General features: G+C 44.3%; 1 protein-coding gene across 1 annotated transcript; it reads right to left on the bottom strand.

Annotated features, from left to right (window-relative positions):
• Positions 1–271: 271 nt before the first annotated feature.
• LOC129696058 (zinc finger C2HC domain-containing protein 1A-like) lies at positions 272–24,182 on the bottom strand. Its single transcript, XM_055633465.1, has 5 exons — positions 24,100–24,182; positions 14,785–14,852; positions 11,080–11,196; positions 1,030–1,171; positions 272–300 (listed from the first exon to the last, which is right to left on the bottom strand). The coding sequence occupies exons 1-5, from the start codon at positions 24,122–24,124 to the stop codon at positions 272–274; spliced, it is 381 nt and encodes a 126-aa protein (XP_055489440.1). The 5' UTR covers positions 24,125–24,182.
• Between the last annotated feature and the right edge of the window lie 426 nt (positions 24,183–24,608).

Here is a 24,608-nt window from a genome sequence, read left to right as displayed (position 1 = left end):
GCCCCTCTCTCTCTATTCCCCTACCTCTTCAGCCGAGCCTGCGAGTTGGGAGCTATGCGCGAGTGGATAGGGTGGGGCATGGGGGTAACAGGAATGAATGAATAATATTAATATAATATCAATTGTGTGTGTGTGTGTGTGTGTGTGTGTGTGTGTGTGTGGGTGGGTGTGTGTGTGTGTGTGTGTGTGTGTGTGTGTGTGTGTGTGTCTTTACATCTTTTCTGAAACACTATGCGGTAACAGTTATATTTTTACAAATTCAAATAGAGATTTACCTCACGATTTCAAAACCACCCTCATCTGAAAATTTGGTTAATTATTTCTTTAGTTATTTCTTCAAATTCTTCACCAATCTGAAGCTAAAGGTAACTTAAGCTGAAGCTAACCGGCTGATGACGTCACAATGCCTCAACTCCTCGCGGATAGCTGCACAGATTTTTCAAGGCGCAGCCTACTGGCCACTCTATTCCACGAGCTACCGCCCCCCCCCCCCCCCCAAAAAAAAACTCGCACTCCAACAGCCAACCCGAGAGGTGCCGACAAGCACCAGAGTGCGGCCGGCCGTAGCGCCCCGGAAGTCACCAGCGCTCACGAGCACTCACGAGCTTTCCGGCTTGCTTTTGAAGAAATTTCCCCTCTACGCCTGCGCAGCGAGTGAAGTCACGCCCCTCCGCCGCCCCCTCCTGCGGGTTTCCCGAGAGATGCAGAGAGTCAGGCCCTGTACTCTCTCTCTGGGCTCTCTCCGCTTTTCGCAGCCCACTCACTTGCCCGGCTCCCCTCCACCTCTCCCCATTCCAGTTCTGCCCCCTCCCCTCTCTCCCCCCTACTTTCTCCCCTCCACCACCCCAACCCCATCATTACCCCCCTCTCTGCCCCCACCCTCCCCTCTATCCCCCTCCACCTCTCCCCCTACCTCATTAAAATTAGAACAAGTAAACAAAACTGTTAGCACTGTCATCAAATAAAGATATAAAGATTTAAATAATAAAGCCATCTTTACACTCATAACACTTCCTGTAAATGCCATACCTGGATCATATAACGGTGGAGGTGGAGGTGGAGGAGTACCCCCTTCATTAATTATTTGTGTAATCTTTTTGGCTGTTCTGATGGTAGCAATAAAGCTTTCATGTTTCTGTCTCCAGTTTGAGGGCTTTTTGGGAGGTTCAGGCTAAAGGATATCAAAATGAATGAGATGTTATATATTGCATGCAATCCATACATCATTCTATTTCCTGTTCATACTTCAGTAGAAAATAATTATCAACATGTCAAAATGAAAAGTCAAATTTCAATATGGATAAACACAGTGACCACAATTTCCAATGAACTAATCAATCTGAGAAGGAATTTTAAATTCTGTTGTTGTTCGCAACATGACGGACATTTATAATCCACTTTCTTTTCATGATCTTCTTTAAAGCACTAAGGTTTTCATTTGTCAAGTCAATAAAAGATTGTAAGACAATGTTATTTTAATAACCAAAATCAATTCCTCCAATTGTAATTGTTCACAATATATCCAAAAACGAAAGTGCAGAAACAGCAATGAATACAAATCATTTTGTATTTGACTTCTCCCGCCCGAGTAGCGGGGTCGAGGATGACCTGAAGCGGGGCCTTACATCATCGCCCGGCGTGGCTTCAACGGCTGCGGGACTTGCGGGGGCTCCAACAACAAGACCCGGAGCGTGGCCTTGCATCGCCCGGCGTGGCTTTAATGGGTGCGGGACAATTGCTATCGCCCACCGGGGGCTTTGACTTCGACATCGGGAGGGGAATGGGGAGTGCAGGGGGAGATAAGTATTTTTGCCTTCCATCACAGCGAGGAGGAGATGCGCTGTGATGGATGTCTGTGTAAATTGTGTTGTGTCTTGGTTCTTTTTTTTCCATGTGTGCATGACTGCAGAAACATTTCATTTGAGCCTCTATGAGGTTCAAGTGACAAATAAATTGTGTTGTGTATTGTGTAAATCGTGGAATACTGCACAAAAGAAAACAAATTAGCTCAACTTTAACTGAATAGACTACCCCATTAATCTTTTACTTTACATTTCCATAAGTATACTAATCTTCCCACCAATCATTATCCAATTCCCTTTAAGTTCAATATGAAATTGCTTCCGCTGCACGTCAAGCAATACATTCCAGTTAGGTGAATACTTGCTTTTACTGCCCCAATTCCTCTGTTTTTTCTGTAACTAATACCTTTCCTAGCTTGTTACTGACTTCCTGTTAGTGGCTTTTCACTCAATCCAAAATTCTCAACTGTGTACACATTGACTGTGTCTTTGGCCAGAAGCTAGAAATGTTGAACTGAGCATATGGCTAAAATCATTTTGCATTCAGCAAAATTTCCTCTGAAAACTCATTATATTCTGTCATGTCACGAGGTTAAAGTACTATTCTTCCATTTGTCATCTCCAGGTTCATTCTCATAAACCTCCTCTGGACCCTATCCAACGTCAGCACATCCTTCCTCAGATATGGGCCCAAAACTGCTCACAATACTCCAAATGCAGCTTTATGTGAAAAAAGAATATCAGTACACCCTAGTGAACAAGACAATAAACTAAACTGAATCTGAATAATAAAGTAGGCACAAAGAGCCTACTGCTATTTCTAATTTTTTATCCTCTTAGGTTTATGTTTCAAAAAATATCTTAATCTTTTTATTTTTATCACATTTTCTTTTAACTATCTCTATATTATTAGAACTCTCATCTCGTTTGTTTGTCCGTTTGTCTGCCCGGTTTGTATTTGCACGAAAACGGTACACGATAGCGCTACAATTTTTGATCCACCTTACTCAACATTGTCCTGTGATGTAAATGAAACAAGTTTCATTCAGATTGATGGTATATTTTACAAGTTAGTGACGTTTAATATTTAAAAAATAAAACAGCGCCCCCACTTGCCCTGCCCCCGCCTGCCGACTTTACTTGATAGACGTCACAAAGGACACCTCATGGGTCCTCAGCGTGCCTTTACAGGCATCACAAAGGACACCCCACAGGTCTGGGTGCGGGGAGAGGCCCGGGAGAGCGCTGGGTACCCTCGGCCTCTCCCTCCCCTTTCCCCGGCTCCAGGATGCTCCACCCCCCCCCCCCCCCCGACAGCCCCCGCCTCAAGCCCTCCCCCTCCCACACGCCCCCCCACACGCTTGCCCCCCCCACCCCCACCGACAGCCCCTGCCTCAAGCCCTCCTCGGCTCCAGGATGCTCGCCCCCCCCCCCCCCCCCCCCCCCCCCCCCAGCCCACGCCTCAAGTACAACTTTATCGCCACCCTGCTGGTGATGGTTTACATTGAGATCCTGGGGAGGTGAGGAGAGAGAGGGATTGAGGGAGAATGAGGTGAAACTGGGGGAGGCGAGGAGAGAGTGTGGGGGAGGAGGGGGGGGGTAGAGGGAGAGGAGCTGGGTAGTGAGGGGAGAAGCTATCACTTCCCTTGAGAAACGTGGCAAAACATTAGTGACTAACTTGCAGGTTTTCAACAAAGTAACTGACGATATTCGTAAAGTTCCTGGCGATGTAGGTAAAGACATACCAGAAAAATGTGAGAGAGTGATTTTAGCTAACAAAGATCTTGAAAAAATGCAAAACATAGCTAAAGTTCTCAAAGGTAGTTGTAATGCACAAGATATCGACATGAATATAGTCTGTAGCTTGTTTCGGGTATGCACCAGCTGAGGTAGAAAGACGTTTTTCACAACTGAAGCATATTCTGACTGACAGACGGCATAGTTTAACACCAGATAATTTGGAAAAAAATGCTAGTAATTATTTCTAACCAGGCAACTTTGGTCATATAATGCAGTATATTTTTATATTATAATTTGTAACTATATTTTGGTAGTGGAAATACATGCCTTTTTATGCCTGTTTTGTAATTTTATTGTGCCATTTTGCCTGCCTATTTCAGAGTTTTTTAGCGCCTAAACATCCTGGCTCTACTTATGAGCATACGAGTACAAAGTTTATAACAATAATGAGAAATACAAAAATAAATACAAAGACAAATGCAAAACAGCAGAATGGTGCAAAGATTGTGGTATAATAGTAAGATTAAATGAGAACTTACCAGTTTGAAGTTTGATCTTGATTTTATGAGGAGTTACGATGAGCGATTACGTGAAGAAGGGCCGTCTGTCTGCGTGCGCGTCAATCTTCAAAGCAGCGGTGTTAAATCACAGATAAAAAGACGACCTGAGAATAGTAAGATTGTGAAGAAACTAGAACCTCCATATGACCTTGATAGTACGAGTGTGGGAGTGGTGGGCACGTAATCGCTCATCGTAACTCCTCATAAAATCAAGATCAAACTTCAAACTGGCAAGTTCTCGTTTAATCTTACTATTTAACTTCGGAGTCACGCGAGTGACTACGTGAAGATTTCAAAGCTCTGTGTTTTTACGCCGGTTACGAATCCAGGCGTCATACACTGAATGGATTGACCATGTAATCATTAAAGCATTCAGACATCACGTAGTTAAGTAAAGACACTGATGCTTTAAATGAAAGAAAAGTTTAAAAAAAATAGTTACCTCTCCCAACTTGGGGGGAAACTAAGGAACAGAACTTAAAATGGTACGTGCAAGCCTCCCCAGTCCGGTTATGGGTTTGTTATAAAACCAGTGGACCGTTATTTCATTCGTCCATCCTGCAGCCACTAGGATGTTGTCAAGGGGCACGTCCATAGCGCTTGCTGCCGACGTAGATGCAGCCCTGGTGGAGTGAGATTTAACCATATAAATGTTTACTCCTGCTACCGTCATTACCTCTTTTGACCATCTGGAGATGGTTTGAGTTGACACCTTTTGGTGTGGTTTTTTATGGCTGATGAGGACCAATTGTTCTGAGCCTCTGAGGTTCTCCGTAACTCTCAGATAGTGGTGTTCGTATGTTACCACACACAGAACCATTGGTCATCTGGATATGCCAAGAACCGGATCTCCATCCCTGGCGTGCTGTTTTTATCAGGTTACTGATTAGGAAAGTTATGTTGTTCATATTGGTGGTCATGTAGTCCAACCGTAGCTTTTGCAGTGTCTGGACTCTTTGTCAGCATACCACCTTCAGGGTTAGTTACGGGCGGTCCCCCCTGTCAAAGTAGGGTTAGTACCACGCTCACATCCCATGTGTCCGTGTACCTTGGCCTTGGAGGTCTTAAATTGTAAATTCCCTTCATTAATTGTGTTGTAAAGGGGTGCGTTCCTATCGAACCGTGCCCTGCTTCCGGCATCAGATAGGAGGAGAGTGCGCCTCTGGCACTATAGATTGCACTATAACTTTGTTTATAGTTATAGTACAGAGTTGATAGGAACTCCAAGACTTCCATTATCCGAATTGTGTTGTATTTGTTCGGACAGTCCTATGCCTTGAAATGGCCTCCTCAGAATCTGCAGACCAACAAGTTAATACGTTCATGTAGTGGATGATTGCTCCCTGTAACTGGATTCACTAGGAGGTCCCTGCTCTTGGGTACAGCCAATTCTGGCTGGACTATAATTCCCAAAATTTTTGGGGACCAGGCTTGAGTAGGCCAATCTGGCATTACCAATATGCCTGTGGCTTAGTCTTGCTTGATTTTTGTCAAGCATCAGTTTGTGAGACAAATTGGGGGAAAGCATACATAAACATTCCTCCCCAATTGAGGGAGAAAGCATCCACTGCCTTGCACCTGGATCCAGCTCACAAGACACATATCTGCGTAACTAATGGTTTAGTCTAGATGCAAACGGATCAACATCTGGTATGCCAAATCGTGTAGTTATTTCGTTAAATACTGTCTGATTCAACATCCATTCTGTTGTAGTCGCCACACCGTGTTGTTATTAAACATTCGTGATCCAGCATCTGTCACCATGTTATATCTACCTCGTAGATTTCCCAAATATTCCTCTCGATACACCAGTGCCAAATGAGGTTCGACAATCTGTCGTAAGATACAGATTTTACACCGCCCTTGTTAATGGATATATGACACCGCAGTGGTGTTATCAATCTGAATTTGAACAAGCACCAGTTGCATATCGTTACAGAGAACCTCGAGTCCATATTGTGCCCCCAACAATTCTGGGTAATTGATTCCATGTGGTGGGGAATTACAGACTCCTGCTCATTCCATCTGCCCCCACAGCTCTAGACTGTGTTGGTGGCTCCCCATCCTTAGCCGCTTGCATAGGTCTGAAGAACCCCCAATGGCTTTCGAGCAAAATTTCCCTTGAGCTGTCTCCCATTCGTTACCCACCATAGTTATCCATAGTTTGCCAATTTGGCCTTCATGGAATCTGAGTGTTCGTTCCTTTTCTTGCTGTAAATTCTGGTAATGCAAAGGCCCGTGACGTACTGCTGGGAATGCAGCTACTATTTGCCAATTACACTCGCTGTTTGCCTGATAGATGGCTAGCATTTGACTATCAGATCATAGCAGGCTTCATTAATATTGTCGTTTGCCCCTAGGTAAAGTCACCAACATATTTACTGATTTTGATAGTAAATTCTAGGTAATCAATTACCCTTGTAGGTGTCAATTTTAATTTAACTGGATGGATGAGGTAACCAATTCTTTCAAACAGGGTTTTGGTTTGCTTTGACTGATGCTTCTGACAATTCTTGGTGACTCCAAAAATGAAAATGTCCTCCAAATATGCCATTACTATGTGGATTGGAGACCTTTGTAGTCCCAGAATTTGTTTCCGTAGTTTAGTCCATAGTCTAGGAGCTGATGTCAACCCATTTGGCAGAACCATGCCATTCAGTTAAACTTCAAATATCTCCTGTTCTTAGTGAATAGACACCGAATAGTATGCATCTTTAAGGTCGATGCATGCCATGTGACCATTTTATAGGACGCTCCGATAAAACAGTAACAAAAAATTGCTGTTTCTGAAAGTCTGTACTGCACAAATGAGTTAAACCTGGATGAAGTGACATCCTCAGTCACCTGTCCTGGAAGGCAATCCTGCCCAAAATACTGGTCCTGCCTTGAAGACAACTCCGGTCCAAGTTCCAAGTCTGCTTGGAACCTATGTATGTTGCGCAGTAAAAAATAATCACATGTTATCTGTTTTTTAAAACCAGATCTGAAATTCATGTTATTGTCATTTTGAACAAAAACACAAGGGTAAAATTACCAACATGTAACTGGTCCACAATCCCTTGTTTCAGTAAACCCAGACCCACCTACCTCCATGGCTACCGGTGGTCTTGTGGTAAGCCCAAAGGCCCCTGATGCGGGCTCCTTTTCTCTCCTTAATTGGGAGTAGGACTGGTAGGGAGACTGGATTCCATGTTTCTCCTGACCTCTGCTTGGGTCTTGGTCTGAAAATCTCATCATACTGAGCCTGCCTTGTAGGACAATTCTGGCCATAATTCTGAGTCTGCCTTGAAAGACGACTCTGATCATATTTCCGTGCCCAGCTTTCAAGCTACCACCGGCTTCAGTGAACCGCTTACCACCTATGGAGGTGTGGGGTGTGTTGCCGCCTACTGATGAAGTTTTGCTTGTCGTTGGTAACTTGATTGGTCCGACAGCTTTTGCTTCCTTCTTCTGGTCTTACCTGAAGAGAGGATTCGGCGGCTGGTTTCTCCAGTCACCCTGATAGCGCTGTTCCCTTGCCAGTATTTATGCAGATATTCTGCCAACTGCTGTCTCTTGAGGCCATGTGCATGTGCTTCAGTATGTTCATACTTTAATTCGAGATCAGTTATCTACTGATCACTCACACTCCCCTGCACTGAGAGTGAGATTTGTAGGCAGCTGCCGCAGGCCCCCGAGGATACCTGCGCTGACATGGCCCCTCCAGCGGGCCTAAATGAGATTCTTGCTTTGGGTCAGACTGAAACTGACCATGAATGCTCCTCTCCTCAGAGCAGGAGACATTAGCTAGATCTCTATCCAGGGAAGCACCCAGTGGAACCTGGATGATTGCAGAAGTATTTCTTTTCTTTTGTGCTTATTATTTATTTTTTGTAAAGCACTTTGGTGTCAATGCAAGTTAACTTAAACAGTGCTATATAAGTAAAAGTTACTTACTTCCTTTCTTCTGCTTGTCCCTGGGAAGGCCCCCCCCCCTGCTTTTGCACTCTGATTCAGAGTGGTTTCTTCAAGATTCAAGATTCAATTTATTTGTCATTTGGACCCCTTGAGGTCCGAACGAAATGCCGTTTCTGCAGCCATACATTACAAACAAATAGACCCAAGACACAACATAATTTACATAAACATCCATCACATCGCTGTGATGGAAGGCCAAAAAAACTTATCTCTCCACTGCACTCTCCCCCCCCCCCCCCCCCCGATGTCAGAGTCAAAGTCAAAGCCCCCGGCTGGCGAGGGCGATTGTCCCGCGGCCATTAAAGCCACGCCGGGTGGTGCAAGGTCGCACACCGGGTCTTGATGTTAGAGCCCCCGGCGTGCGCTCGCAGAGTCCCGCGGCCATTCCAAGCCGCGCGGGGCGGTGCTGTAGGCCCCGCTCCAGGAGCTCTTCGACCCCGCAACTCGGGCGGGAGAAGTCGCTGTTGCGAGAGCCCTGAAAAGCGGTCTCCCTCCAGGGACCCTCGGGCTCCCGGTGCCGCCGTCCGCCAGACCCGCAGTTGCAGTCTCCAAATCTCCGGAGGTCGGGCCGCAGCAGCAGGCCACCTCTTCCATATGTACTTCCCCCTCCAATGGGGAAGACATTGGGCTGCCCCATGTGTGAAGCTCCCGGTACTGCCTGCTGTAGGCCCTGGGCTGACACAGCTCCCTCCTTTAGAGCAGGTCATTGTTGGAGCAACTTCTCCAAAAAGTTGCTCCATGTGGGAGAGTCGTCCTCAGACGCTCTCGGTTGAGGGAGGGTATCCCTTTTTCCCCCCGGACTCATCTGAGTCAACGGGTTTGTTTGACTTGCGGGTGGTTTTTCCCGTACTGCAGGACCACCAATGGAGCTCCTCCTCCTGCAACAAGTCTCCTTTTGGACAGGTTCTGCCGGCGCTATGTCGGGAAACACCGTCGCCCGCTACTGGGAATGCTGCGGTCTTCGGCAGCCGACTTCCCCGCGGACCGTCTCCTCGACATCTGGGCCCTGAAACTACAAAAAGCTTCAAGCCCGAAAGAACGCAGGTAAGTAATTCAACTTCCCTTACCTGCCCATCCTGACGGACTGGGAGGACACAGCGCCTCTGCCAGTCCGTCGCGCGTTGCGTTCAGACGTAATGACGCGCACGCAGACGGACGGCCCTTCTTCACGTAGTCACTCACGTGACTCCGAAGTAAAATCACAGTAATGAAAACACTGCTGAAGTGCAGCCATGAAACAATCGAATTAGGTGGAGATAACAGTAGAGGTACATGGCTGTACCTCTGGGATGGGGTCGTGGAAGGGGCATTTGGTTCAGGGGTTGGATAGCAGAAGTTGCTTTTTAGGCCTAAATTCAGGGCTGCCAAACTCCTGTATCTTCACCTTCGAGTCCCCCTTGTCCTCACCTTCCCCCACTCGTGACATGGCAGAGTTCCCCTTGTCCTCATCTTCCACCCTACCAGCCACCACATACAACAGATAATCCTCCGATATTTTCGCCACCTCCAACGGGATCCCACCACTGGCCACATCTTCCCATCTCTTCCACGGTCGGCTTTCCACGGAGACCGGTCTCTCTATAACTCCGTAGCTCCCTGGTCAATTCTTCACTTCCCACCCAAACCACACCCTCCCCCGTACTGTCCCTTGCAACTGCAGGAAATGCTACACTTGTCGCTTTACCCCCCCCCCCCCCCCCCACCCCCACCCACCACCCCCTTGACTCCATCCAAGAACCTAAGCAGTCTTTCCAGGTGCGGCAGAGGTTCACCTGCACCTCCTCCAACCTCATCTATTGCATCCGCTGCTCTAGGTGTCAGCTGCTCTACATCGGTGAGACCAAGCGTAGGCTTGGCGATCGATTCGCCCAACACCTTCGCTCAGTTCGCAATAACCAACCTGATCTCCCGGTGGCTCAGCACTTCAACTCCACCTCCCAATCTGAATCCGACCTTTCTGTCCTGGGCATCCTCCATGGCCAGAGTGAGTCCCACCGTACATTGGAAGAACAGCACCTCATATTTCACTTGGGTAGTTTACACCCCAGCGGTATGAACATTGACTTCTCCAATTTCAGGTAGTCCTTGCTTTCTCCCTCTTTCCCCTCCCCTTCCCAGCTCTGCCACAGCCCACTGTCTCCGCTTCTTCCTTTCGTCTTTCCCCCCCCCCCCATCCCCCCCCCCATCAGTCTGATGAAGGGTCTCGACCCGAAATGTCACCCATAACTTCGCTCCACGGATGCTGAAGACCCGCTGAGTTTCTCCAGCGTTTTTGTCTACCTTATGAGCTTGATGTTCTGATTGCATGACATTGGGTTCCCTATTTCTTTCCTGTACTCCGGTTCATCATTGTTGTTGATCTGGCTGACTACAGTGGTATCATCAGTAAATTTAAAGACTGGGTTGGCATTGTATTTAGCCACAACGTCAAGGGTGTACAGGGAGTAGAGCAGAGTACTGAGTGCAGAATCCTGTGGCGCGCCAGTGGTGAGGGTCAGAACAGAAATCACATCCTGATCATCAAGCTCCAGAAATAAACGAGGGAAGTAAACTTTTTATTTTACGCAAAACATAGCCAGTCACAGGATATTGGACTCATTTGATTTAATGTGGATACAATGACCAATTTAAACAGAACATTTATATAACTCTCACTTGCCAACTCTCACTTCAATTCATCCCGTTAATATCCACTTCATGATATTAAACATTGGTTCATGATACAACATGTATACTAAGCCTTCTATGTTATAGATATTGCCTCTATATTCCCCCAATTCAACTATACATTTAATGAATATGCATCCCATTATATATTATGCAAATACAATACAATACAATACGGGTTTATTCATCACATTGCACATAAAGTGCAAGTGAAATGAATTAAATCCAGTCTGAACGTTTCACTTCATGAGCATGCAAAATTGTTAATTCAATTCGAGTTTTAAAACATATTTACTTTTTTGGCAGAAATAAATAACACTTTATAAAGTTTTGTAAGCTTTAAGTTTACCTACCCTGGGCTTTAGAGGCTTTAAGTTGGGAATATCAGTTCCTTCGGCTCTCTGTCTACTGGAGTTAAAGATCTTCCTTTTCTTGTTTGCATTTTTTTGACAGACGGGTTCATGCTTTAACTGCAAGCAAAATTTTAAAACAATTAGTACAATCTTGTAAGTATTATTCATAAAAACTCATCGCAGATCATTGAACTTCACAGTATTAACAAAGTCCAAGTAAATTTCTACCTGGCGGTAAATCGGAAAACGGGAAATATTGGGAATGGGGGAAATCCTAGCTGGCTTCCATGGTCCGTATTTCTAACTGCAATCAGATTTCCCTATTGACTGACTTATTCTCATGATTTTTCTGTTGTGTACAAGTGTATCTAAAAATGGCAGCTCCTTTCTGGATATCTGCAATGTTGATCTTAAATTCATGTAATACAAAAAAGTCAAATATCTTTCCATTTTCAAGCAAGACGAGAATTAATTACCTATCAAAATTGTAAATCTGAATGGAAACATTAAGTTCTCGAAATACACAAATGAGGACTAACAAACAACATACTAATTTTCACAATTTGAAAGATGTGCCGTGAAATGAGATTATCTTATTTTTCAGTTTTGCTTTCTTTTAAATACTGGAAATGAATTTGAGAATTAGTTTGGATTCAATTCACTTCAAAAAAGTAATACATTTTAACTATTCAAATTCATTAATTACACAATCTGAAAAAGGCTATTTACAAACTTCTATAGTAGATATATGTGTTCATAACAAATGATGGTAAAATCATGCAAGTGTCTTGCCATCCAGTGCAAGTTTTTTTAAATCAAGGGGCTGTCCCACTTGGGCGACCTAATTAGCGAGTTTAGAAGAGTTTAGGAGAGTTTGAAAAAATGTCATGTTGAAGACCTCCTTCGACTATGTAGACGACCTCCTTCGACTATTTTGAAGACTAGCTTCGACGACTAACTTCGGGAAAATTGGACACCGAATAGTGGAGAGTGAAGACGACCTCCTTCAATCTCCTTCGACCTCCCTTCGACTATGATGAAGACTATCTACGACTACCTTTGACTTCGATTACCTACGACTACCCTCGATTACCTACGACTAACATGCCGACCTACTACGACTGAACCTACAAGTAAAAAAAGTATAGATTTTTTCCATGGCAACCTTTTTTTATTCGCAGGCATTTTTCAACATGTTGAAAAATATGCCGCGACCTAGCTGAGGCCTCGAGTACACGGGGACTACTCTCGAGTATAAAGGAGAGTTACAAAGACCTCCTAAGGACCTTGTGTCGACCATGCTGCGAGTATGAGTCTAGGGTAAACTCACCAGAACTCGCGGATTAGGTCGCCCAAGTGGGACAGCCCCTTAACGTTCTCCTTCTGAATAAAATGGCTCAACCCCATTTTCAAACCTGTATCAGTGCGAACATTTAACTTGCCAGCATCGACTTCTAGCTTTACAAAAATGAGAGTACGGTACTAAACTGGACCCAATAAAAATTGATAAAAGGGTGGGTTTAGATAAAGGTAACTTAAACACAATTCTTGAGGGACAACCAGCAGAATTTCTCACATGAACAGGAGCAGGATTCTAATCCAGAATCAGGAGGTGATGTTACTACAAAATATCCAAATGGTATATATTTGCAAAATCACAATCTCATGTCCAGATTACTTATAACAGCCCATTGAGTAAAACCTTTTGGGAGGTCCGATTTGAAAAAAAAAAAATCAAGTGCAACCTTTTTAATATTCTGTGTCACAATATACCAGCAATTGTACAGTTAATTAATATAAAGCTGTTTCACTAGCACACCCTTGCTCTGACTCTCCATTTTAGCATTCTAGGCTGGGCATTCAAATGTTGTTGATCTGTATCGGTATCTGGAAACCAGAATGGCCAAGTTAAAAAGGGATTGAAGTATTTTACATAAAAATCAGTAGCGAAGTCTCCTCTTTTTTTACACCCTACACATTAAATAAAGAAACAGTGGCCTGAATTAGCTCGAAAAGACACACACAATAAAATCCACTCATTTCATACTAATTGAGCATCAATTGATTGCATAAAATTCACCCAAATGCTTTATATAGGCTGTGGGCCAAGGTGCTGTTTTGTTTGTTAGTGACCCAAATCACGTAACTACCCAAATTTTTAACATATTGCGTAAAAATGTTATTAATCATACCTGAAACTTGTCAAGAAGAAAACCTCACATATTTTTAAAATATGAGAAATACCTCCAATTTATCAAGTAGTAATTGTGTAATCAATGCACGTTTAACATTGCGTCAGATGCCAATTGACCAATTAAGCACTTTGTTTCATGGTAGCTAGGCAGCGAGCACTGGGATCATGGCTGCCTCCTAATTACATCAAAACAATAGCAAGGTTTCAAAGGAATAAAGGTAATGCTAACCTTGCTGATAATTTTGTTTTACAATTGATTTATCTTTGTAAAGTTATGAAGTGAACTGTTAAATAAAAATGATAAATAAAAATGTAGAACTAGGGTCAGGATTACGATTAGGGTCAATCGGGCTGTCAGCCGGCGGTGAGTACTGTGAAGGATCGGTCGGGCTGCCGGCCCGCCAGTTAGTACTGAGAAGGATCGGTCGGGCTGTGGGACAGCCGGTGAGTGCTGTGAAGGATCGGTCGTGCTGTCAGCCCGCCGGTGCATACTGTGAAGGATCGGTCGGACTGTCGGCCGGCCAGTGAGTGCTGTGAAGGATCGATCGAGCTGTCGGTTGGCCGGTGAGTGCTGTGAAGGATCGGTCGGGTTGTCAGCCGGCCGGTGTTGCAGCGAGCGAGCAGGCGGCCTGACGGAGCCGGCGCTATGCGGGTGCTGAAGGGCAGCTGGCCGAGGTGAACGAGTGACGACACTTGCAGCGTGTGGAACACCGCGCAGGCTGCGCGAAGCAGACCCGTTGTGACATCATCAGCGAGACCACCTCGTTTCAATTAAAAGTTTTTTCAGGTTTTTGAACATTTCGATTAATAACTCGAGAAATAAAGCATGAAATTTTCAGAAAAGGTGATTTTGGACTCGATGGGAAAAATCTCTACCAGAATATGGAACATTTTTACCGTTAGTGTGTCGTTTTTTTCAGAAGATGCAATCACACACAAACAAATAAACACACAAATCCACATCCGTCACACACACACTAACCACCCCCCTCGATATTATATTAATATTATTCATTCGCATCTTTTACTCCATCCCCGCCCTATCCACTCACACATGAGAGAGGGGGGCAAAGACAATTGAGAGAGAGAGGGGCAAAGACAGAGAGAGAGAGGGGCAAAGACAGAGAGAGAGAGGGGCAGAGACAGAGAGAGAGAGTTGGAGGGAGAGGGGGGGGGGGGGGGGGGGGGGGAGGGGGGTGGAGAGAGGGGGGGGGGGAGAAAGTTATGACTTCCTTTCAATTATATTTTATCTAAAGCTGTTCCAAATTTCAAGTAATTCCCAGAGATGGGTCACGAAAGTCAAATTCTAGATACATTTTCGATGCACGGCCCACAACCCAATAACAGATAAGTGAACCATCTTAAATTTTTACTTAAAACTAAAACAAATGTCAAATATTTCCTCAAAACATATATAATTTCTGCATCACATTCTGAGTCCTGAAATAGTTGAATCGTCTCACAAAAAAATAAAGAGGTTAGGAAAGAATATGGGAGATATTATGACTTACCCGTGTTGCTGTCAAAAAAGTTCTCCCACAAATTCGGCAAGGTGACAAATTAATGTCAGCTGATCCACCTTCAGATGCAGAAAAAACCCAGCATTAAACTACAATTTAAAAAATACTTAGTGTTAGTTAGTTTATTGATTATTAATTTATCTTTTAATACTGCATATTATGTGTACTATTGTTTTTACAAGTTTGTTAAGTTACAAGAAGTAACATTGTTCTGTTGTCCGCACATATGACAATTAAACACTCTTGACCCACTCTTGAGATGACGTAATATTTGTAACATTATGTTTTCCATGTCCTTTGTCATTAACCCTGCTGCTTTGTAGTCTCCTGAAGCCTCTGTATCTTCTTCAAAAGCCAGTCACCAGCAAGCTTGGATATATTGTGTGCTCCTTTTTAAGTAAGAAAGATTATTGGCCAATTATTCACATACAAGGAATTTGCCTTGGTGTTCCGCACCCAAGTAACAACATGACATACAGTGACAGTTACGAATGACTCAGAAAACACTAAACATTAATAATAATAATAAAACATTAATGATAAAACACCATTGATCAAGTATGTGAACCAACAAAATACCAGATCAAAGGGAGGCTACAGATTTTTGGTTGTTGAGTAGAGCAACTACTCGTGGATAAAAGCTGTTTTTATGTCTGGCTGTGGCAGCTTTGACAATCCGGAGTCGCCATCCAGAGGGAAGTGATTCAAAGAGTTTGTGGCCAGGGTGAGAGGGGTCAGAGATGATCTTGCCCGCTCGCTTCCTGGTCCTTGCAGCGTACAGTTCATCAATGGAGGGAAGGTTGCAGCCAATAACCTTCTCTGCTGATCGGACGATTCGCTGCAACCTCCAGGTGCCGTGCTTGGTGGCCGAGCCAAACCAGACCATGATGGAGAAGGTGAGAACAGACTCTACGATGGCCGTGTAGAATTGGACCATCATTGCCTGTGGCAGATTGTGCTTCCTCAGCTGCCGTAGGAAGTACATCCTCTGTTGTGCCTTTTTGACTGTGGAGTCGATGGTCGCCCCCCACTTAATGTCCTTGGAGATGATGGTTCCCAGGAACTTAAAAGACTCCACAGATGTGACTGTGGTGTTGTTGATGGTGAGTGGGGTGAGGGGAGGGGGAGCTCCCCTAAAGTTTACAATCAATTCCATTGTCTTAAGAGCATTGAGCTCTAGGTTGTTGTTACGGCACCAGGACGCCAGCTGCGACACTTCCTGTCTGTAGGCAGATTCCTCCCCATCCTGGATCAGTCCAATCAGGGTTGTGTCGTCCGCAAACTTGAGAAGCTTGACAGAGGTGTCTGTGGAGGTGCAGTCGTTGGTGTAGAGGAGAGAGTACGCAGCCTTGCAGTGCTCCTATGCTGAGCGCTTGCGGGTCCAAGATGTGCTTTCCCAGCCTCACATGCTGTTACGTGTCAGGAAGTTGGTGACCCACTGAGAGGGGTTCAGGCACAGTCAACTCGGAAAGTTTGGAGTGTAGTAGCTCTGGCACAATGGTGTTGAATGCAGAGCTAAAATCAACAAACAGGATATTCGCATAGGTCCCCTGGTGGTCGAGGGACTGTAGGATGAAGTGCAGGCCCAGGTTGACTGCATCATCCTCAGATCTATTGGCCCGATATGCAAACTGCAGAGGATCCAGCAGGGAGTTTGTGATATTTTTCAGCTTGGCCAGCACGAGTGTCTTCATGACTACAGAGGTCATCCAAATTACCAAATTACTGGTAGCGTTTGCAAACAGTTACAGCTCTACCACAAGCACTTAGGCTGTCCAAATATGACACATTGATTCCTATCCTGTTTACTGTCCTTTAGCCAAATGTCTTCAATCTACGGCCACAGATTTCAACAGAACTTGTTTCATATTCTTGTGTGTTGGACCTTATCAAAAACATGCTGAAAGTTCAAATACACTGCATTCTCTGATTTTTCTCTCATTTGTTCTGTTGGTTACTACCTCAAATCAAAACGAAGGCTTGTTAAACATAATTTCCTTTCAATAAATCAACGTTGACTCCACCAACTCTAATTTTCCAAGTGTACTTCCTTAGTAACAGATTACAACACTTTTCTCTATTACTAGAGAACAAAACAAATCCAATTAACTAAATCTACCAGCAATGTGATGGCTGATGTTGTTTGCGCTGCAATCAAATATCACTAATAATGCTGGGCTTTCAATCTCACACCAGCTGACGCATGTGATTGCCCTCGTCATTAAAAACCCCTAGTATGATGTTAATAAAAATGAGAAGGAAAACTCACCACGGCCTGAAATGAGTTAGAGCACAAAGGAAGATGTTTGTAGCTCTTGCCAGCTGTGTGTTATTCAGTAGTACCGAGTTTGCTAGTTCCAGGTTCAACTCCTGCTCCAAAGATTTCAGCATGCAAGTCTGGGCTTTCACCAGAGCACCAAAGGAAATAACTAACAATTAGCTATGCTGTTTTTTTTATGGGCCTGATGCTAAACTGAAATGGGTATCCCCAAAATGTCAGTGCACCATGTGAAAAGACAGGGCTGTTAAAATTGGGATACTAGCCAAACTATTTTTTAAGGCAGTCTCTCAGAATCAAGGTGATTGCTACCACTCTCATGTTGAGGTGCTGCTTTTCTTATTTCCTTGCAATGTTTCAATATTAGAGGTCTTTAAGCCCATTGAGTCAATGCCAGCTCTCAAATAAATGCCATTAATGCCACTCATCCACATTTCAAGAACCTTTTGGCACAATTCTGAACCTTTCTCTCTGATCATCTGATACACCTTCCAAGGCAGAGTGCGGAATAGAGTATCTACTTCTGGAGTCTGATTCAGGCATGTGAACCACATGGCCTGCCCACTGGAGCTGACAAAGTTACTGAGGCTTCAGTGATGGGAATATTAGTTCACATCCTTTCAGTAAAGTTTGATGATTTTGTGGAGGCAGCAATTACATTTTTGCCGTGTCACGGGTGCTTGCTGTAGGTAGCCCAGGACCTTAGAAGTATATAGGAAGTGAGGAATCGCAGCTACTACCACATTATGAGTTTACTGTCATGCGTCTTGATCTTTAAATACCATGTTTCTCTCAATCGATCAAAACTCCCTCATGAAAGGCAGTGAGTTTCATCACCGGTGTCTGCCTTCATCAAGAGAAGGTTCGAGATATGAGAAATGGTCTAGATTTTCCAGAGTCCCATTAAAAACTTTCATTTCTGCATTGTAGTATAGAATCTTGATCTTGCAAATGTTTAGTGTCAGGCCCATCCTCTCATGCCTTCGTGAATAAACCAATGAAAATGGTTACAAAGAAATAGATGGAGCTTTCATCAACACAAGCTAAAGCAGAGTGTTGGCAGGGAGCTGGGTGCTGAATAATTATATGAATGCGAAACATAAATTTGAGATCACAAAAACCTTATAGATTGTAAAGAGACAGACTCCCTTTCAGGTGGTTGCCAGGGAGAGGGATACTTAGTTGCTACTGAAATAAAAGAACCAGGAAGTCTACTGGATGGAATTTGAAAATAGTAACTAAAGATTAGCCCCATCTTATGGCCCTGTCTCACGGTGCGAGTCCACCCACGAGTGATCCCAAGTTTAAAACAAATCAAACTCGTGGTAATCACGTAGAATTAACATAGCGGGAAAGTCGGAACTCGTACGTACGCGACTAACGGCAGGTACTCAGGAAACTTGTTAACTTGTGAAAATCTTTCAACATGATGAAAGATTTCCACAAGTCAAATTTACTCTTGAATTAAAATTTTTTAACCTGTTAAACTTGTTGTAAGAACGTAGTAGCCTGTGAGTTTACCGTAGTGACTCGTGAGTCTACCGTGGGCACTCTTTAACTCAGCGGGACAGGCAGCATCTCTGGAGAGAAGGAATGAGTGACGGGATGACGTTTCCAAAATTCTGCTGCGTCTTTGTGTTACTCCAGCACTGTGTGTTCACTTTTTGTCAACCAGCATCTGCCCTTTCTTGTGTATGACATTATTTGTATCCGTGGCAGTTGATTGTCGCTCCTTTCAGTTTCCCAGGGGGGTCGGGACGGGACAGGACTGGAGTTGGGAGTGAAAGGGGGGGGGGGGGGGGGGGGGGGGGGAGGGGGGGGGGGGGGGGGGAGAGAGATGAACAAATATCTGAAACACCAAAAACAGACAGCAGTGATGTCTTTGCTATACCGCTACAATAATCGGACTATTGGTGCGCTGCTGTTTCCTTGACTACGGTCATGTGAAACGACTCTTGTACATTTAATATACTGACAATGTCTGGCAGTGAATCTCACTCTCTCAAATCCATAGCGAGACACGAAAAGCTGGAGTAACTCAGCGGGTCAGACAGCATCTCTGGAGAAATGGACAAGGCGACTGCAGGCTGTAGTCTGAAGAAGGGTCTCGACCCGAAATCTCGCCCATTCCTTTTCTCCAGAGATGCTGCCTGTCCCGCTGAATTACCCGAGCTTTTTGAGCCTATCTTTGGTTTAAACCAGCATATGCAGTTCCTTCCTGCACCTCTCAAATCTGTGCCATTATTCAGTACTCCAATTTTTGTTTTATTTTACTAATTCTGGATAATATCGCCGCGTTCGTTGGTCGTACACCTCTACCCCTTTTTGTTTTTTCTTTTACCTCCGGGAGGAAAAAAAATCAAATCCAATTCGTCTGGAGCAGTTCTCGTATATAACAGCGAATGAAGAGAAATTGGCGGGTTATTTAGAAATTAATCCTTAAAGAGAGCGTAACTCGTTGGATAAATAAGATCGTCACTAGGCAGCATCTCCCCCCCCCCCCAGTCCCGACCCTCTGGGAAACTGAAGGGAGCGACAATCAACTGCCACGGATACAAATAATGTCATACACAAGAAAGGGCAGATGCTGGTTGACAAAAAGTGAACACACAGTGCTGAAGTAACACAAAGACACAGCAGAATTTTGGAAACATCATCCCGTCACCCATTCCTTCTCTCCGCCTGTTCCACTAATTTCCCACGGTAGACTTACGAGTCATTACGGTAAACTCACGGGCTACTACGTTCTTACAACGAGTTTAAAAGTTTAAAATTTTTACTTCAAAAGTAAATTTTACTCGTGGAAATCTTTCATCATGTTGAAAGATTTTCACGAGTTAACAAGTTTCCCCGAGTACCTGCCGTTAGCGTTACGAGTTCCGACATTTCCGCTACGTTCATTCTACGTGATTACCATGAGTTTGATTTGTTTTAAACTCGGGATCACGTTGGTGGACTCGCATCGTGAGACAGGGGTTTTAACATTACTATCTCTCTCTTTTAATTTGCGAAGAGCATCAGAATAAATATGAAATATATTTGGCAGAATAAATTGAACATGCATGTGCAAGAGTGTTGCACTGCATGAGAGCTGCACAAAGGAGGCAGCATAATTAGATACAGGTGCACAACCTTTTATCCGAAGATCCAAATAACGAAAACCTCCGAATAGCGGACATTTTTTCGGTCCTTGAAGAAAGGTCCTTGAAAACGTTCACCGAGGGCGGCCCGCAGAGGTGACAGCGGAACCTCCGGTCGGTCCTCGAAGAAAGGGGAACTAAATCCCCATTCATAAAAGATAAGGTGAAGGTATATTGCGCGGGAGGGTTAATAATTGACAATATGCTGCTACCTGCCCGCTGAGTTAAAAAGTTCCCACGGTAGACTCACGATACACAGTGTATCGTGAGTCTTGCGTGGGAACTTTTTAACTCAGCGTGCAGGCAGCAGGAGATTGTCGCTCCCTTCAGTTTCACCCCCACCTACACCCCTCTGCTTCCCGGCCATCTGTGTGACCCCTTCCCCCCCTCTCCAGCTCCCCGCTCATTGCAGCGCGGGGGCTTTGTACTGTAATAAATGGCAAAGTGCAGTCACCGGAGACGTAGGATTGGACGTCGACCACCAGCCCACCGAAGCACGGAGAACCCAGAGACCCACAGCCAACAGCAGCCCAGCCCAGCTCCGCTCCAACTACAGAGGAGGTGAATGATAAGGGGCCCATCGGGGAGCGGGTACGTCTCCGGCCACCTGCTATCCGGGAACTGTGCCTTGCAGGAATAGAGGGAAGGGCAAGGGCGGTACAGTTCCCAGTCTCAGCTGCAGTCTTGGACAACGGGACAGCACAGTGACCACGGAGATCTCAGTGAACAGCCAGCAGCAACTCCAGAGCCCCAACTTCATGACTTGTACAATTGTGGTGGCGCAGCTCGGGCTTGGGCATTATTGTTAGCGGCCCATCGGGGACGGATTCCTCCGGTTTGACTATATCCCAGTGGGGGACACAGCGGCTTTTTAGTGTCACTTCCAAAGTTCTGCACACAGTCTACTCTCCTACTGTTTCATACAAACATTTATCTCTGGACACTGCATTATTCTGCAAGAAAGAAAAAACGAATGAGCAAGGACAAAACATAAAAAATTTCCATGGAGACCTCAAATTCTGATTGGGTCCCAAGGCTTCGGATAAAAGGTAATCCAACGATAGCTTTTGTAATAAATCCAAAATTAACAGTAGCTTTACAATCAGATATTATCTAGGTGAAATGATTTATAGGGCTTGGACAGGGACCATCTGGAAACTCCATTTCATACTTCATTGGCTTGGAATTATTGTTAATCTCTCTCCAGAGTGTGAACAAGCTGTCTCATGGCCACAACAACTAAAAACGAGGCACCAGTAAACTGAAGTAAGGGCTTGCAGGGAGTTTGATTTGGGATCTCTCAGAGTTGAACAAGGTCTTGGCCTAACATGAAAAAAGTAAATGAAGTAAGTGATTTGATTTGGGCCATTGGTTTAACTAATATAAAATATTTAAATATATATTTTTTTTCATTTTATAATACTTGAACTGTCTTTAGAGTTTCATGATTATTGAGAAGTATCAGGCTACCAAATGCAAAATCTCAGGTCCAGTCACTGCTTGGGGGACAGCCACATTGGTTTGAATTTAATTAGACCTCCAGGTCTGCATAAAGTTAATGTGATTGTGGTGGTGACATGCTGCTAATTATGAGCATGAACAGGTCCAGGATAATCCAGTCCATTAAATACAACATGGACATATGTACAGTTTGTTTTTGTTTCTAAATCAACTGCAACAATGTGGTTGTAGCGTTTGTTATTTGACTAAAAATTAGAATAGGATTCATTAAGAAAGTGCTTTATCGGGCAGAGAAAAGCAATCTATGATATAATCTGAAATGGTGGAGATGAATTGGGTAAAAGAAAAACAATGTGCTTAGAGACACAATGACCTTGATTTTAACTCCCTCTATCTTGTGAGTCAATAAAGTGAATAGTATAGCACAAGGACCATGATTTATGTTTATTATAGTGCTGTGATGTATTTACTACTGCAATCTAATTTTAAATAATGCAACATGCATTTCACCAGGGCTGGCATAGTAGGGCTTATCTGATAGAACTGAATGCTGATTGATCCGTGTCAAATAGAAGATAATACGAATAAAACTAGTATTCATGTGACAATGTTAATTGTAATGGAGTAATAATCATAGTTTGCCACTAATTAGAGAATCGTTTATAAATCTAATGTAGGGTGCACCTAGAGCTCTACTTACATATCACAGCCTGAAGTAAACACTGGAGAAACTCAGCAGGCGAGACAGCATCTATGGAATGAAGGAAAAGGTCTCCGCCTCTTCCTTTTTTCTTCCTGCCCCACCCACATCAGTCTGAAGAAGGATCTCTATCCGAAACGTCACCTATTCCTTCGTTCCTTATCTGCTGAGTTACTCCAGCATTTTGTCTACCTTCGATTTTTCAAGCATCTGCCGTTCTTTTTTAAATATCATATCCTCAGATCAATTAATTTGATTTCTTGATGGAACAATCCTTTATGAGACTCACAATTAGGTAACAAGTTGGGGTTAACTACAAGTAACTGAATGACGACAGTGGAAAATCTGGACTGGAGAACCATATAAGTTGCAGCAAATAGATATTAATTGGCATCAAGGTTTGTAGCAATGGGTTATTTAAAACTCTCAGTGACAGATAATGTCACAGTTAACAGAGCTAAAACGCAGCAAGTATTGTAGATATGCAAGACAATATCTGTCAACATACATCAATAGATAAATTGAAAGGTCACCATGGGCCTCTCAGGTTAGCTTTCTATAAATATAGGATGCAATAGACTGTATTCATCAGGGCAACCGCCAGTCAGACAGGAGAATTTCGTCAACAAAGGGCTTCCATTTTTATCAACGTTCGCAAAACGAGATTTGTGAACATTTGTTTTGTTTTTTAAACTTTCATGTATCTCGCCCATCAACGTAAACGCTATGTACAATGACAATATTTTTCAAATATTACTTTTCATTTACACTACTTAATTGATCGCCGACGTGATAAATGCATATGAAGGTTTTATAACTGTAGTGCTCGGGTAACTAAGCTAAACTAATGGTATTTGTTTCTCAGCGTAATTTGGTAAATTGCAGATGGTTCAAGTTTGCTCTTTCATATATAACAATGTTTATTTTGTATCTGTGGGCCTGGCACCAGATCAAAAGAGGCTTTATGTGAATCTCGCCAAATGGATCGATACAGCAAGAATGGACAGAGAGGATGCGACATCAGCCCGGCTATCGGTTGCATAAATACTTTCAAACACGGAACTCACGCTTTTCAATAAGATTTCTTTCTTTTTTTAAGTGGGTGGAAAATAACCTGGAACAGTGATTGAAAGCTATTCCAGAGAGCCATGGACAAGCAGCAGGGGAGAGAGAGGGGTATCGGCCAGGAGCCCCAGCCCAGCCCTCTCCATGTTTAAGAAGGAACTGCAGATGCTGGAGAATCGAAGGTACACAAAAAAAGCTGGAGAAACTCAAGAAGAAGTTTGAAGTCTGAAGAAGGGTTTCGGCCCGAAACGTTGCCTATTTCCTTCGCTCCATAGATGCTGCTGCACCCGCTGAGTTTCTCCAGCTTTTTTGTGTACCTTCGATTCTCCATGTTGCTCACTCATTCACCTTCCTCACCAAGAACAGCCTCCATCTTCACGTCAACGGCAACACAAAGTGCGTCCGCACCCGGCCCAGTCTAGTCCTGAGCTGCGCTGCCCATCCTCTACTCCATGTCGTTGTTCACTCATTCACTCACTCATTCACTCACCTCCCTCGCCACCATCACCCTCCATCTTCACGTCAACGGCAACACAAAGTGCGTCCGCACCCGGCCCGGCCCAGTCTAGTCCAGCCCAGTCTAGTCTAGTCCTGAGCTGCGCTGCCCATCCTCTACTCCATGTCGTTGTTCACTCATCATCATCACTCATTCATTCACTCACCTCCCTCGCCATCATCACCCTCCATCTTCGCGTCAATAGCAACACAAAGTGCGTCCGCACCCGGCAACACCGAGCCGCGCCATTGGCTGACGTCCCGACTCCGCCCACTCGGGTCTACGCACCACTGGACCTTTTATCATTTAAATTTAAACGGGTCATCTCCAAAAACGCTTGGAGATTACAAACAAGTGATTTATTTTGTATGTTTAATGTGCCGCCGTTCAGATTTGCCGCATGGCGCTACGCTCATAGCAGTGTCGGGAACCGAATGAGTCTTGTACATCGTCGCTGAACACCTCCGCCCCAGGCCTGTGTGATCTCCCGACCAAAGATCCTTTAGCTATAGGATCTTTGCTCCCGACTGCTAAACACTTGTTCTTTATCTCTCTTCATCATCGTCTGTATCCCTCGTTTCCCTTATCCCCAGCCGGTCTGAAGAAGGGTGTCGACCCGAAACGTCGCCCAGTCCTTCTCTCCAGAGATGCTGCCTGCCCTACTGAGTTACTCCA

Source organism: Leucoraja erinacea, chromosome 4, assembly GCF_028641065.1.
Source record: "Leucoraja erinacea ecotype New England chromosome 4, Leri_hhj_1, whole genome shotgun sequence".
In the NCBI taxonomy this organism is placed as follows: Eukaryota; Metazoa; Chordata; class Chondrichthyes; order Rajiformes; family Rajidae; genus Leucoraja; species Leucoraja erinaceus.
This window is presented reverse-complemented; position numbering and strand designations above follow the sequence as displayed.